The following is a 16,714-nucleotide window of genomic DNA, read 5'->3' as shown; positions in this document are numbered from 1 at the left end:
GTTGAGCATTCATACGACAACCTTGCAGTAGTCTGTATATGCTCTTCAAAAAATATTTATTTGATAAATCATCACACGGCAACAGTTATAGAATATGTAATTGTCCAATGACAATCTTGTGTGGTTTGAAAGTTATAAAAAAATATATAATATTATCACGTGGTTGTATTACTGGCCAGCCAGCAATGTCTGTGTCCCATGTATGAAAAAAAAGTGAAAATTGCAGGGGCACTGAGCATAATCTTTCAGTCTTCCCTAGACTTTGGGGAGATGCCAGAGGACTGGAGAATTGCAAACATTACACCTTTGTTCAAAAAAACTAAGGATAAGCCCAGCAATTACAGGCCAATCAGTTTAACTTCAGTGATAGGCAGCTTCTAGAAGCAATTATTTGGTATAGAATTAATAGTTACATGGAAAAATGTGAGTTGATTAGGAAGAGCCAACGTGGATTTCTGAAGGGGAAATCATGAAATCACATTTAAATAACCTGCTGGAGTTATTTGAAGAGGTAATGGAAAGGGTCAATTCCAGTAATCATGTTAATGTAGTACACATGGACAATCTATACAGAGCCACACACCAGCCTTGTGAGAAAAGTTATAGCTCTCAGATGTAAAATTAGCTGCGCAGTAGGAAACAGAATAATTGTCAATTAATAGTTTTTGGGCTGCTGGGATGTTTGTCATGGAGTTCCTTAAGGTCAGTACAGAGACCCTTGCTTTGTCTGATGTATGTTATTGATCTAGATCTTTCAAAGTCTGCATATGACAAATTCTGGAAGCATTGTAAACTGCAAGGGGGTCAGGGGAGAGATGGAGGACAGGGGAAGGAGAGTATCTCGTACCTTGGACTTATTAATAAGGGCGTAGAGTACAAGAACAAGGAGGTTATGCCAAACTTACACAAATCACCAGTTAGACCTTAGTAGCTTGAGTATTGTGTACAATTCTAGGCATCACACTACAGGAAAGATGTGAACACATTGGAGAGCGTGCAGAAAAGGTTTACCAAAGAACTGTTCCAGGGATGAGAAAGCTCAGTTATGACGATAGATTGGAGAGGTCATAACTGCTCCCCTTGAAGAGAAGACAGAGAAGAGATTTGATAGTGGTGTTCAAAATCATGAGGGGGCAGGACAAGAGTAGTCAGTGAGAAACTGGTTGTGCCTGTAAAAGGATTGAGTACAAGTGGGCACAGTATAAAATAATTTGCAAAAGAAGCAAATATGTGAGAAAAAAAATTCACTGCCTGCAAGCGTGGTGCAGGCAGATTGAAACGAGCCATTCAAGAGAACATTAAGTGATTATTTGAGTAGAAACAATGTGCAAAGGGACAAGGAAAAAGCAGGAGAATGGCACTAAGTCATAATGCTCATTTGGAGAACTAGTGCAAACACAATGGGTCAAATGGCCTCCTTTTGTACCAGAACACTTATGTGATCAGCAAGTACAGCATGTAATTAAGAAGGCAAAGGGAATGAGGGCCTTTATTGAAGGGGGGTTGGATTACTGTACAGTGCATTGGTGAGACTACACCTGGCTTACTGTATATAGTTTTGGTCTCCTTACTCAAAGGATAAATTGCACTGAAAGCAACCAAAGAAGGTTCTGATTCCTGCGGCAAATTGTTTTCGAATGAAAAAAGAACGAGCAGGCTTCTTATATTTCTTACCATTGTCCTCCTCTGATAAAATGGTTAACATTTTTGTCTTTCTTACCTTTGGCATTTGAATTGGATGTTGTTCTGGAAGAGGAAAAAGGAAGATTTTCAAAATCATTGAACAAACTGCCTATGGTCAGTTGATAAGTGTCAATTTTTTGTACAAGATGGTGATAAAGTTAGGTGAAAGAGTTCATAAACTCATTCCACAGCCCCAACCACTAGCCAAAGATTGCAATAACACTAGTTAAGTGGGAAATGTGGACATAGCAATTTGCAATTATAAATGATAATATGGCCACATGTCATGACAAGCAACAGCAAGGCTTGTGGACAGTGAGTGCAGACCCAATGCCAAGTGTTTTAAAGTATGTTTTTTTTAAAAAATTTGATTTAGCAAATAAAAAGGGTCTAGAGAAGCATAAAATGAGAAAAAAAATCAAAACAACGCCAATCAGTTTCTCAGATCTCAGTTAAAAAGACCTATACACTGGAAAATTTGCAAACAAAATGGTTATTGATTGCAAAGTCAGTAATTACTCTGTAGGTGGCTGTATCCTAACAATATGCAATGACCGCACAGCGACAGTGATGTTAATAACATTTGGAACAAAATCATTGTACACTTCATTAGCTAAAGAGAAACATCTGTGATCAATTAGATTAAAATTACTTTGTGTCAATTTGCCAGTCAGAATATAAAGCTATCAACTTTTTTAAATTAACCTGTTGTGGAAAAATGTTGCATTTATCCTAAAATAGACCAAACCCAGCACAGAGAAAACTGCTCAGAATTAGTAAAAGTGAAATTCACTGCTTCTAGTTTGTTCGTAAGTACAATTATCTGACACATGGATGCTTTGCATGTAAGAACATAAGAAATAGGAGCAGGAGTAGGCCATCTAGCCCTTCAAGCCTGCCCCGCCATTCAATAAGATCATGGCTGATCTGAAGAGGGTCAGTTCCACTTTCCTGCTTTCTCCCCATAACCCTTAATTCCCCTGTCTACATTAATACATAAAATCTAATTGTACAGTAGCTGAATATTCCCTTACTAACACAGATCTATTTCTGTTAGTAAAACTATCTTTATTTTCATAAATAATCAATAAGATGCAAACCTGAAGATCTGTAAATGAAATACATATATAACACTTGCAATTCAACACTTCACAAGACCTAAAAAGGTGACAGGAGTTCCAGGGAGAAACTCCATTTTAACAAGTTAAGATGAGAGATTAAGGGGGTAGAGTTAGCAAAAGAGCCAGATGGGAGCATTAGGGAAAATCAATAATAGTTTAAAGTGAGATGGTTATCAGCAATAAAACAAATTCCACATATAAATTAAGTGAATCACTACAAGGCATTACCACAATGCACTGTAAAATGAAACTAAGAATACTGTGACTGGCAATAAATGTAAGTGTCTGTGAATCATTACAAGAAAGAATGTGAAAGTATATTGGAAATAAAATCACTAGTTAAAATAAACATCTAGATCAACAAGATGTTGGGCAATTCTCCCTGTATGAATGCCACTTCTTTATCCAAATCCAAAGAACTTTGATGTAGGTCACAACAACAATTTGTATTTATATAGCTTTTTACCAAACAAACACAAAGTCGGGGAGAGAGAGGTTTGATGGGCTAACCAAATGATTGGTTGAAGCGATGACTTTTGAGAAGATTTATAAGAGGAGGAAAGGGGGTAGAGTCCTGGGGAGGCTTAGTGAGAGAACTGCATGAGTAGGAAGATAAAGGTTTACCTACTGATGGGAGAAGTGAAAGGAATGGGAAAGCCGCTAAAGGAATGGAGTGCTTACAGGGGAAAGATGAAGGGCATGAGGAGTTTGCAAAGGTGGGACTGGCCAAAGCCAGACAGATTTAAAATAAAAGATTTAAATTCAAGTGGGGCAGAAAGTCAATGTAGCTGTGTGAGGACAGGGATGAGAGAGAAGTGGGACATGGTGTAGGATAGATTACATGTGGTAAATTGGGGCTTATTGGAGGAAGGCCAGCAAGGAGAATGCTGAAATAGTTAAATCTAAACATGACAAAAACACTTCTAAAGCTTCTGGCAGTTGGGCACAGGAGTAGGATTTGAGATCAGCAATAATGAAATTAAAACACTTTTTAAAACGAAGCTCTAGGTTAAGCAAGAGCCATAACTGTAAACTATCTCACCCTGAGACAGTGGCTGATGAATGGAGAATGATCAAGCAACTTGCATCAGGGTATAAAGTATCCCAAATTTGGTTGGGTGCTTGGTGAATTTTAACAGGCTAAAAAGACCAAGTTTGCAAAAATTTTTATTTGGTCTAAATAAAAATTCCTGAAATGTTAAAAATTTTGTATGCCAGAACCTGCTCAGCTACCTAATTCAATATTTTTGTGTATATAATACACACACATCTCCCCAAGAATGTGCAATTCAGACTGAACAAATCACACCTACCATGGCCACCAGAGAGCCATAAAACAAAGGTCTTGCATAGTTTAAGCAGTATTGTTAAGAAGTAAATTTGCATTAATTCATCTAACCTATTGTTTATGAAGTATTTAGGAATAGTTCTGATAAATCTGATAAACGAGTTTGACTATCACAAGTTAGAAAGAAACAGACCAGATCATTGTATCTGTGTTATTACCTAAAATAGCTTTATACCCTCAAATCTAAAATAATAGTCCAATATGTTTCAAAGTCAGTAACAAAGTATTGAATATTGTTTACCTCTAACTTGTCCATGTTTTGGTTCATGTATCAGAGTGACAGATGCTATATCATAGGAGGAAATGTCAGTAAGTTCACTGCTCACAGATAGTGGGATTTCATCCTAAATAAATAACACAAAAAAAGTTGAACAGCCAGGTTCAGCAAAGTATTAATTTCTCAAAAAAAATCACATCAAAACCTCAAGAACTTCAGACTTTGCTCTAATATTGTTTCAAATGTAGCCCATCCCTCCCAATGTCAGCATTTTGGTAAAATAAAATTCCAGAGAAGCACTCCAAACATGCAGGTTGGTTTTCAAACTGAACAGTTTGAGCAAATATATGGAAATTACAACATTTTTCATGTAAATACTTTCCTCTTACCAGAAGTGGCTAATTATAGTAATATTGCATTTTACTACTACAGACCTCTTACCAACAAGCTAGAACTGGACACACTACAGTAAAACCAATGGTGAGACTAACTGTGGTCATCATTATTGAAGTATAAAATTGTCAAACTTTGAGTGATTGCACTTGCAATTAAATGCAAAAATCAATAAGTTGCTTGCAATCTGCTTCAAATGTTGCAAAGAATGGCACTTTACCAGTAAAAGTGTGATGTTGATGAACTTGATATTCACATATTAAACTCTTCAGAGAAATTATGGCTTATCCACTCCAGTGTTAAAGTTAAAACTAACATTAACAGATGCAAAGTCTCATTCCATTGGATTTGGGCAGAATTTTCCCAGCCCACCTGTGGCAGATTTGGTGGCGGAGGTGCGCAAAACGCATGCAAGCATAAAATCATATTGTAATGCTCCCAACGATAGATCAATCTTTCCGCTGGCAGGAGGCATTAATGCTGTTTGCATCTCATGAATCTAACGTTTATTTACACACTATTCCCATAATTCCTCAACCCCCTTTCTTATTAAATGTTGAATTTTGATGTAGTTTCAGTTTCACTAGCCATGGAACTTTCTGTATGAAGGCAATTCTCCTATCAGCTGTTTTAAATATCCTACATATAATTTTGTATCTATTAGCTCTTCATCCTTAGACCCCTTAAATACTGGAAATAGTCTCTTCCTAGTTCCTGTTCCCATTCTTTCATTATTTTAAACATTTCTATATATTGCTCCACAATCTGTACTGTTCATATAAAATAAGGCCCACTTTATCAAATCCTTCTTTGTATTTGTATTATGTCATACTGGGCACACACTAAATTAATCTGCACTGTATCTTTCTAAAGCCTCAATATCCTTCATTGGTGTGCAGCCCAAAACTGCATCAACGATCTCTACCTGATGTCTGATTAAGGATTTACATAGGTTTATCATTAGCTACTGGTTTTTATATTCCATATGCTTGGGATAAAATTCAACTACTTTTATCTCCCATTCTTAGAAACCTAAGGTAAACTTGCATCTCATGTCCCTGTGCATTTTCATAGTACCTAACCTAATTCCATTCAGAGTATAATTACTGCTCTTATTTATTTTCATCAAAATTATCATTTCACAATAATTAACATCGAATTTTACATGCCATCAATTTATCAAAATCCCTTGACAGTTTTCTAAAATCTGAGCAGTTAATTAGCATTCCTGTTTCAGTATCACCCACAAATTTAGACACCATCCCATTCGACCTATATCCAAAATCACTGATATGGTGAATATAAATGACTCCAAAACTGAACCCTGTCAGACACTGTTAACCACCTTCAGCCACTCAAAAAACCCTTAGTTTTTACTCTCTTTTCTTTCTAATAATGAAAGAAATGAGTTCTATATCCCATTTAAAAGTGAGCACTACATTGGGTAACTTTCTAAACCTTAGGTACTCACTCACATTAAGGACAGCCCTGAAACATATTTTCATGGACCTCTGCAATTTCTACCCTGAATCTTTTTTCTGGAAACTAGGATGTATCCCATCAAGCTCCGGCACTTGATCTTTCTTCAGCTTAACTAACAAACATTGAAAATGCTTCAGTCATCCATCACGATGTTGTTCATCTCATTCTCAAATACTTTCAGCTTCATCCCCTTACCAATGTCCTTTGTTTTAGTGATGAACAATGCCAGGCACTTATTAAATACCTCTGCCATTTTTTTGATCATCCTGTACAAAATGGCAAACTTCTTACCTCAGGCAACACATTTAAAAAACTTTTAACAACTTTGAATCTTTCCCTTGGTGACAAAGAGAGACTATCGGGCAGTGCTGTGAGTGAGAAGAGAGACGGCCAGACTAGGTCGGTGAAGGGGCAGAAGGACTGCTAGGCAGAGGTTGGAAGGAACTGGCTGCTGGTGTGTATGTGTGTGCATGAGAGAGAGAGGGTGGGAGAGTGGGTTCTCACTCCCTGTCTCAGGATTCTCATTCCATCACCTGAAACACCAACAGATACTCACACCCACATGCACAGTGGGCATGGGTAAGAATGAATGAGTGAGCGCCCTGAGACTGGGAGTCAGCAGGACACACTTGCCCTTTCACCAGCTAATGGTTATCTTCATTTATTACTCATTTTTTAAAATTATCAAATTACTGCCTTGACTTTGCTTTAGTTTTTTTTACTTCATACCTCAATTTTAATGTGCCAGATCTTACCTTTCTGGAATTTGCTCATCAGCACCTTGAGTGAAAAAAACTGAAATGTTAAAAAAAACTAAATTTGGCATCATCTCCTGTGACCTTGGCACCTCTCTGTGCATGCTGTCACAGCATTGAATGGTAATAGGGTTCCTCTTTGGACATGTTGTTGAACACCTCCAATGTTCTGATTGTGTCAGTTTGAAAGCTTCCAAAGTTGAGGAAAATAAACTTTCCACTCAAGAATTCCATGTCAAATGTTTATCAGAGGAAACTGAACACCAACTGTAATCAGTGAGGTCTTATTCAGATGGGATAGTGGCAAGTTTAAAATACTCACTTGAACTATGGTGCAATGTCACATAATTTTATAAGTTTCTGAGTCCAAGGAAACTCCTGCTGAACATCCTAAATTCCATTTTAAAACACCCCATTAACATCTCCTAAAGATATTAACCCACCACCACCCCCCCGCCACCCCACAAATACACACACACACACTTCAATTGTGACTTTGATAATAGTATCTTAGGAATTTTGATATCAAACAAAGAATGGTGCTGTGGAAATGTACTTAGACAATTGTCACATAAGCAGGTCACAGCAGATATTTTGACAGTGGAGGTAGAGCACCACCCTATGGTTGTAGAAAGACCTTTTCCTGCATGTTCATTTACTGCACGTATGCACCCTTAAAAAAAATTATATGATGTTTATTTTACCAGTCTATTTAGCTAACCATTAAATCCAAGGTTTATATCATTAACTTTTCTGTCCCTGACACTAAATGGTTCCTTCTCAAGCAATATTCCTCTCCTTTTGTCATTACCATCTCACTCAGTTCTTGCAAACTACCACTGTACTGCCAAACTTGCTTTGCTCTCCCAAACTCGAGTGTATACATCACATCCCTTTTCCACGATTACCTTTCCCACAACTCTGTATTTGAATCTCTCCAATCCGATTTCTACTACTGTCAGAGCACTATAACAGAACTAACCCTTACCACAAATAGCATTCCTTGTAAATGTTAACTCACTGTTGTCTTTGGTGCAGTTGACACATTATCCTTCCCAATACCTCGCCTCCATCCTCCATATCCAGGATCATGAAACCAAGAAAACACTTCAGATTCAGCGGTAACAATATTATTGGACTTTAACCAGAGGATTCAATTGAATTTATAATGCTGAAGTATGTTCTCCCTCAATTTGCATTAAGGTTGTACTTAAATTTATCCATACTATCTGCTTCAACCATCCCATGTAGTGGCAAGATTCACCAGTAAATTTAATCAGATCTCTCTTATGCTTTTTTAGCATCTTGTTACACAAGAGCATTGGTGAAAAACAAACAAAACATCTCAGTGGGGTGTGAACAGAGAGACATTTCCAATCATTCAAAGATCCATTGCAACTCGTCATTATCTAAGGAAGAGACGTCAAAACGCTGGATATTGAAACAGCAGCCACAGATAGACCCACCCAAAACCAGTTGGAAATATGCATTGGATGAAGTATTTCAAGTTAAGCTGTAGTCAATGCAGAAAGAGATTGCAAAAAAGTTGTCAGCAGAAAAAAAAAAACAGGCTGAAAGCTCAGCTGTCTCAGCCTCTCACTTTTGGAAACAAGTATATTACTTGATTCAGAAGCCAACTTTACTAGAAACCTACCAGCAAACCTAGGTCTCCTAACAACTGCAACATCTTCTATATAAGACCACATCTACAAAACCAGCTAATTCAATTGGCCACAGCATTTAAAAATCTTTGCCTCACCTGTTAAAAACCTGTTTAAAATAAGTTTAAAGCACTTTACTCTTTGTAGAACTGTTTAAAGCATTTATTTATTGTATTTACTGCTTTAAGAATTCTGAGGGTGTGGTGAAAAGGCATTTGTGGACCAGCCTGCTTTAAATCAGCGCCAGGTTTAAAAGGAGGCCTGGTGTAGACAGCGGGCAGCGTCTGAGCGGGAAGCAGAGTGAGTTAATAGGGCTTAATATCAAAAAGGGCTTGAAGGAAAAAAGGCCAGGTGAGTTTGTTTGAAAAAAAACAAGGAAAAAAAATTTTTTTCATAACTACTACAGCAAGAAACAAGGAAAAAAATTTTTTCCCCATAAAAAATTACAGTGAATAATGGAGGGGCATGTGATGTGTGGTTTCTGTATGATGTGGGAACTGTCGGACCCCAGGGTCCTTCCCAGTGACCATGTCTGCAGTAAGTGCAGGTTGCTGGAGGAGCTCCAGCTCAAGGTGGATGAGCTGGCCTCTGAGCTACAGACACTGAGGCTCATCAGGGGGAGAGAGGGTGCCCCTAGACTGGCTAAATCTAAGGGTCAAAAGGGGGCTGCTGGGAGGAGGAAGGGGGGTGAGGAGCGGAGGCCTCAGCCTCTTAATCTGCATAACAGGTTTGAGGTTCTTGCTTCCAGTCTGGAAGAGGACAAGGCAGGTGAGGTTGGTGAGCAAACTGCACACGGTACAGTGATGCAGCAGGACATAGGCAAAGAGAAGGGGAAAAGGAACGTAGTAGTGATTGGAGATAGTGGGGTGAAGAGTATTGACACTGTCCTTTGTCACAATGACAAAGTGCACAGAGGGTGTGTTGTCTTGCCTGGTGCTCGGGTACAGGATGTCACAGCTGGGCTGCAGAGGAACCTGGAGTGGGAGGGTGAGAACCCGGTCGTTGTAGTACATGTGGGTGCTGGCGACGTAGGCAAAGTGCGGACTGAGGATCTGGGGAGGGAGTATGAGAAGCTGGGAATGGAATTAAAAAGTAGAACCGACAAGGTGGTCGTCTCTGGGCTACTGCCTGAACTGAGTGCAGACGGGCGTAGGGTTGACAGGATAAAGGAAGTGAATGGGTGGCTCAGGGATTGGTGTGGGAGGAATGGGTTCGAATTTATGGGGCATTGGCACCAGTATTGGGGTAGGTGGGACTTGTTCGGGCGGGATGGGGTTGGTCTGAATCGTGCTGGGACCAGAGTGTTGGCGAATCGAGTAAAGAGGACTGTAGACAGGGCTTTAAACTAATTAGGGGGGGGGAGGATGCGAGGGTACGTGACGCTATGAGGTCTAAAGTTAAGGATAGGGTACAGGTAAGGGAAGAGGCCAAGGATGTCCCAATTGGTGGCATTACGGCAAATAGGGTCCAGGTGAAGGCTGGGATGAAAGCGCTTTATCTGAATGCACGAAGCATTCGGAATAAAGTGGATGAGCTGGTGGCGCAGATCGACACAAATGGATACGATCTGGTGGCCATTACAGAGACGTGGCTGCAAGGTGACAGGGACTGGGAGATGAATGTACAGGGCTATCAAGTGTTTAGGAAGGATAGGCAGGAGGAAAGAGGGGGTGGCGTAGCTCTGCTGATTAAGGATAGTATCAAGGTGGTAGCAAGGGGTGATATCGGAGCCAAAGAGCAGAACGTGGAATCGTTGTGGGTGGAGATTAGGAACAGCAAAGGGAGGAAGACGCTGGTGGGTGTCGTCTATAGGCCCCCGAATAATGATCTGGAGGTGGGGCGGGCTGTTAACACGCAAATAAGTGCGGCATGCAGGAATGGGACGGCAGTAGTTATGGGAGATTTCAATCTGCATATTGATTGGTCGACCCATGTTGGACGAGGTGGGCTCGAGGAGTTGTTCTTGGATTGCTGCCGGGATAATTTCCTTGAACAGTGTGTGTTGGAGCCGACGAGGGAGCGAGCTATCTTGGATCTGGTGCTATGTAATGAGGCGGGTAGAATTAGGGACCTTGCGGTGAAGGATCCTCTTGGAGAGAGTGATCATTGTATGGTGGAGTTTCTGGTGCAGATGGAGGAGGAGAAAGTGGGTTCCCGGACACGCGTCCTTTGTTTGAATAGAGGGGAGTATGGTAGGATGAGAGAAGAATTGGCGAATGTGGACTGGGGGAGTGCGTTGGAAGGTGGGTCTGCTGAGGAGCAGTGGAGGATCTTTAAGGAGATCTTTCTTGGTGCTCAGCAGAAATTTATTCCGATGGTTAAAAAGGACAGTAGGAAGAGAGGTAATAAGCCGTGGATAACGAAGGAGGTGAAGGAAATTGTTAAATTAAAAGCGGAGGAATTTAGAGTAGCTAAGAGCAGTGGGCGAGAAGAGGATTGGGAAAGGTTTAAATGTCAACAAAGATTGACAAAGAAGTTGATAAAGGAGGGTAGGAGAAGCTATGAGGCTGGGCTAGCACTTAATATAAAAAAGGATAGCAAGAGCTTTTATAAATATATAAAAAGGAAGAGGCTGGCTAGGGTGAACGTTGGTCCTTTAGAGGATGAGAAAGGGGACCTAGTGGTAGGGGATGGGGATATGGCTAAGGTCTTGAATAACTTTTTTGTTTCTGTCTTCACGGAGGAGGACGTGAATAATTTGCCGGGTGTTAGCGATGGAAAGGTGTTAGGAATGGAGGGTCTTAATGACATTACTGTTACTAGAGAGGTGGTGCTCGACAGACTGGAGGGGCTGATTGTGGACAAGTCCCCAGGACCGGATGGAATGCATCCGAGGGTTCTGAAAGAAATGGCGGAGGTGATAGTGGATGCCTTGGTGGTTATTTTCCAGACGTCGCTGGATTCCGGGGAAGTGCCGGAAGATTGGAAAACGGCTAATGTTACGCCGTTGTTTAAGAAGGGTGCCAGGCAAAAGGCGGGGAATTATAGGCCAGTTAGTTTAACGTCTGTGGTAGGTAAAATGTTAGAATCCGTCATTAAGGAGGAAATTGCCAGGCATCTTGAAGGGAATTGCTTGATAGGGCGGACGCAACACGGTTTCATTAAAGGGAAGTCGTGTCTGACAAATTTACTGGAGTTCTATGAGGATGTGTCTAGGGCAGTGGATAGAGGAGAGCCGGTGGATGTGGTCTTTCTGGATTTTCAGAAGGCGTTTGACAAGGTACCTCACAAGAGGTTATTGCAGAAGGTCAGGGGACACGGAGTTGGCGGTAGGGTGTTAGCGTGGATAGAGGATTGGTTGTCAAATAGGAGGCAGAGAGTGGGGGTCAATGGGTGCTATTCGGATTGGCGGTTGGTGACTAGTGGGGTGCCCCAGGGGTCGGTGCTGGGGCCTCAGCTATTTACCATTTATATAGATGATCTGGAGGAGGGAACCGAGCGTAGGGTGTCGAAATTTGCTGATGACACCAAGATTGGGGGAACGGCAAATTGTGCGGAGGGTGTGGAGAGTCTGCAGAAGGATCTAGATAGGCTGGGTGAATGGGCCAGGAAATGGCAAATGGAATTTAATGTTGGCAAGTGTGAGGTGGTCCACTTTGGTAGGAATAATGGTCGGAAGGACTATTACTTACGTGGCGAAAAACTGCAGCAGGCGACGGTGCAGAGGGACCTCGGGGTCCTTGTGCATGAGTCGCAAAAACCCAGCTTGCAGGTGCAGCAGGTGGTCAGGAAGGCGAATGGGATGCTGGCCTTCATAGCGAGGGGGATTGAATATAAAAGTAGGGAGGTCTTGCTGCAGCTGTATAGGGCATTGGTGAGGCCGCAGCTGGAGTACTGTGTGCAGTTTTGGGCGCCGCACCTGCGCAAGGATATTTTGGCCCTGGAGGGAGTGCAGAGGAGGTTTACTAGGCTGATACCGGAGTTGAGGGGCTTGAGCTATGAGGAGAGGCTGAATAAACTAGGCTTGTACTCACTAGAGTTTAGAAGAATGAGGGGAGATCTCATTGAGACGTATAAGATGATGAATGGGATGGATAGGATAGAGGTGGAGAGACTCTTCCCGCTCAAAAAAGACAGTAGGACTAGGGGGCACAGCCTCAAGATAAAGGGGAGGCGGTTTAGAACGGAGTTGAGGAGGAACTTCTTCACTCAAAGGGTGGTGAATCTCTGGAATTCTCTGCCCGTTGAAGTGGTGGAGGCTGCCTCGCTAAATATTTTTAAGAAGCGGGTTGATGGGTTCTTGATAAGAGAGGGGATTAAGGGTTATGGGGAGAGGGCGGGAAAGTGGAACTGAGCCACAACAGATCAGCCATGATCTTATTGAATGGCGGGGCAGGCTCGAAGGGCTAGATGGCCTACTCCTGCTCCTATTTCTTATGTTCTTATTTTTAATCTTTTTATTGGATTCTAACTTCCCTCATTTCTGATATGTGCGCACATGTTTTTTCCTTAGGTTTAGCGGTTAATAAATTTGTGCTTTGATTCGAGAGAACATAATTTAATTGGCTCCTTAATGCTCACAGTTTAAATAGTTAATTATCTTTGGATTTGGAAAGGGCATATCGTCGTGAAAGAAACTTAAATATTTGTTGGACCAAAGAGGATTAATAGAGGAGAACCAGTTCACCTCTTCTCACCTGGTCATAACACTGTGCATCAGATATACTCTGGTGAGTGTCCCTTGGACATAAAGGGATAAGGTATGGCAACAGCAGGATTCACTATGAAACTCTTCAGATTTACATTTCATCTTGATATTTTAGGTTGTTCCATATCTAAACTAAAAGTTGTATAACAGTATTGAATTCATATATTGATATAAAACCATACTTGCCATGAAAAGAATACTGATTTTTCACAACATATTTTAAATACAATATATCAAATATAAACACTGACCTGTTTCTCCTTGTGAGGAATAGCATACATGGGCTCTTTATTTTGTACTTCCTCTTCTTTTTCTAGAACATAGTAATGTGATTCAACTGCTTTATTGGTCAACTGCTCCATATCTAGGTCATCATCTTCTTCTTCTTCATGATATTCTTCCTCAGAATCAGAAGGCAGTGGTAATTGAGGCCTGCCCCTAATAGTGCTTTCCCTTTCATTCCTTTTCAAAGGGAAAGTCATTCAATGACAGAAACCAGTAAGATCTTCCATAACTGTTCAAAATCTACTTAACAGATCTAGAAAGAAATAACTTGTAGCAAAATAACATGCAAAAATGAATTCTACACCAATATTTCTTATTCACAAGTGTGTGGCAGTTTTAAGGTAAAAGCAAATGCTGGAAATCAAATAAAAACAGAAAGTGCTGGGAAAACTCAGCAGCAGGTCTGGCAGCATCTGTGAAGAGACATCAGGAAATAGTTTCCATATGAAAAGATTTAAGGTACTTAATTTCACAAACAGAAGAACTGGAATCAAGAATTGAAATCGAGTATAATGCAGGAAATTGTAAAATTGTTTATTTTGATTGGAAGAATAAAAAAGTGGAATATTATAGAATCCTTAGCGTGTAGAAGGAAACCATTTGTCCCATTGAGCCATTCCCACCCAGGCCCTATCCCCTTTAGCCTGTATTTACCCTGCTAGTCCCCCCAATACGAAGGATCAATTCAGCATGATCAATGAACCTAACCCATACATCTTTCGAGTGTGAGGGGAAACTGGAGCACCAGGATGAAACCCATACAGACAGGGAGAATGCGCAAGCTCCACACAGACATGATCCAAGGCCAGAATTGAGGCCTAGTGCATGAATCATAAAGGCTAGTACGCAGGTACAGTAATAATTAGGATAGCTAAGAGAATATTATGGCAGATGGAATACAATGTTGGTTATTGTGAGGTCATCCATTTTGGTAGGAACAACAGCAAAATGGACTATTAATTAAATGGTAAGAAATTGTGGCAAGCTGCTGTGCAGAGGGACCTGGGTGTCCTTGTGCAAGAATCACAAGGAGTTGGTTTGCAGGCGCAGCAGGTAATTAAGACAAATGGAATTTTGTCCTTCATTGCTAGAGGGATGGAGTTTAAAAACAGCAAGGTTATGTTGCAGCTATATAAGGTGCTGATGAGGCCACACCTGGAGTACTGTGTACAGTTTTGGTCTCTTTACTTGAGAAAGAATATACTGGCACTGGAAGGGGCATAAGAACATAAGAAATAGGAGCAGGAGTAGGCCATCTAGCCCTTCGAGCCTGCCCCGCCATTCAATAAGATCATGGCTGATCTGAAGTGGATCAGTTCCACTTTCCCGCTTTCTCCCCATAACCCTTAATTTCCCTGTCTATCAAAAACCTATCTACCCGTGACTTAAATATATTTAGCGAGGTAGCCTCCACCACTTCAACGGGCAGAGAATTCCAGAGATTCACCACCCTTCGAGTGAAGAAATTCCTCCTCAACTCCGATCTAAACTGCCCCCCCCACCCCTTATCTTGAGGCTGTGTCCTCTTGTCCTGCTATCCTTTCTAACTGGGGAGAATCTCTACCTCTACCCTATCCATCCCCTTCATTATCTTATACGTCTCTGTAAAGGAATGCAGAGGAGATTCATTAGGTTGATTCTGGAGTTGAGTGGGTTGGCTTATGAGGAGAGACTGAGTAGACGGGACTATACTCATTGGGATTCAGAAGAATGAGGGGAGATCTTATAGAAACATATAAAGTTATGGAGGGAATAGATAAGATAGCAGGAAAGTTGTTTCCACTGGTGGGTGAAACTAGAACTGGGGGCATGGCCTCAAAATAAGGGGGAGCAGATTTAGGACTGAGTTGAGGGGGGATTTCTTCAAAGGGTTATGAATCTGTGGAATTCCCTGCCCAGTGAAGCCGTTGAGGCTACCTCATTGAATGTTTTTAAGGCAAGGATAGATACATTTTTGAACAGTAAAGGAATTACGGGTTATGGTGAGCGGGTGGGTAAGTGGAGCTGAATCTACGAAAAGATCAGCCATGACCTTACTGAATGGTGGAGCAGGCTCGAGGACTGCTCCTAGTTCTTATTATAATTTGTGGGGTTAATTGAATACAAAAACAGGAAGGTTATGCTTCAGTTGTATAATGCACTAGTGAAACCACATTGTGTACAGTATTGTCACCTTACTTTTGGGAGAATGTAAATGCATTGGGAGCAGTTTAGAGCTGTAAGCTGTCTTATGAGGAAAGGTTGGACAGGCTAAGCTTATATCTGCTGGCATTAAGGGTAATAGAAGGTGACTTGATTGAAACTTAGGATTCTCAGGGGTCTTGACATGGTGGGTGTGGAAAGGATGCTTCCTTTTGTGGGAGAATCTAGAACTAGGGGTCACTTTACAAGTAAGGGACCATCCATTTTAAATGGGGATGAGGGGTTTTTTTCCCTCTCAGAGGGTGGCGAATCTTAGAATTCACTTCCTGAAAAGGCGATAGAAGCAAAGTGTTTGAATATTTTTATAGCAGAGGTGGAGATTTTTGGTAAGTTAGGGGTAATATATTATCTAGAGTAAGTGGGATGCACATTTGAAGTTACCATCAGATCAGCCATGATCTTATTAAATGGTGGAACTGGTTCAAGGTGCTGAAAGGCCTACTTCTGCTCCTTGTTCATATTTTAACCTAACCCACACGATGATAAACTGACAGAATTGGACCAGGCACTTATCTTTTATTTTCTATTAAATTTAATGCAGGTAAATTTATACAAAATGTAAAATCAGCCCAATTGTCAATTTCCTGCCAGGTGAATTAGATTAAAATTATGCACAAGTACATGTAGATAGATAACAAATATTAAAACAGGACAACAAAGTGATTCAAAGCTTTGGCTTATGATATATTCCAAATCATTAGAGTAACAGGACTTGATAATAATTAGCACTTTCATTATAAGGACTTTTCATGGAATCCAACGAGCTTGGTACATCCATATCATTATATCATTAACAAACAGACATTTCAGCACTGAACCAAAATGGACAACAGACTTCTTCAAATTGAACAGTTCTTGATTTAACATCAATGACCAATAATGTATGCATTTCATTTGTATGGTGTGTATTGCTGGCTTG

At 40.8% G+C, this 16,714-nt stretch overlaps 1 protein-coding gene across 1 annotated transcript in view; it reads right to left on the bottom strand.

The window, feature by feature from the left end:
- cep89 (centrosomal protein 89) overlaps positions 1-16,714 on the bottom strand; it is a 118,597-nt gene that overhangs the window by 80,597 nt on the left and 21,286 nt on the right. The window contains exons 4-6 of the mRNA XM_080186909.1: positions 13,560-13,770; positions 4,394-4,496; positions 1,721-1,746 (exon numbers count right to left, since the gene is read on the bottom strand). Of these exons, the coding sequence (XP_080043035.1) occupies positions 1,721-1,746; positions 4,394-4,496; positions 13,560-13,770 (340 nt within the window). The remainder of the gene's footprint in view (positions 1-1,720; positions 1,747-4,393; positions 4,497-13,559; positions 13,771-16,714) is intronic.

Source organism: Carcharhinus amblyrhynchos, chromosome 4 (assembly GCF_965287045.1).
Source record: "Carcharhinus amblyrhynchos chromosome 4, sCarAmb.v2.hapA, whole genome shotgun sequence".
In the NCBI taxonomy this organism is placed as follows: Eukaryota; Metazoa; Chordata; class Chondrichthyes; order Carcharhiniformes; family Carcharhinidae; genus Carcharhinus; species Carcharhinus amblyrhynchos.
Note: the sequence above shows the minus strand (reverse complement) of the source record. Positions and strands in the feature narration are given on the sequence as shown.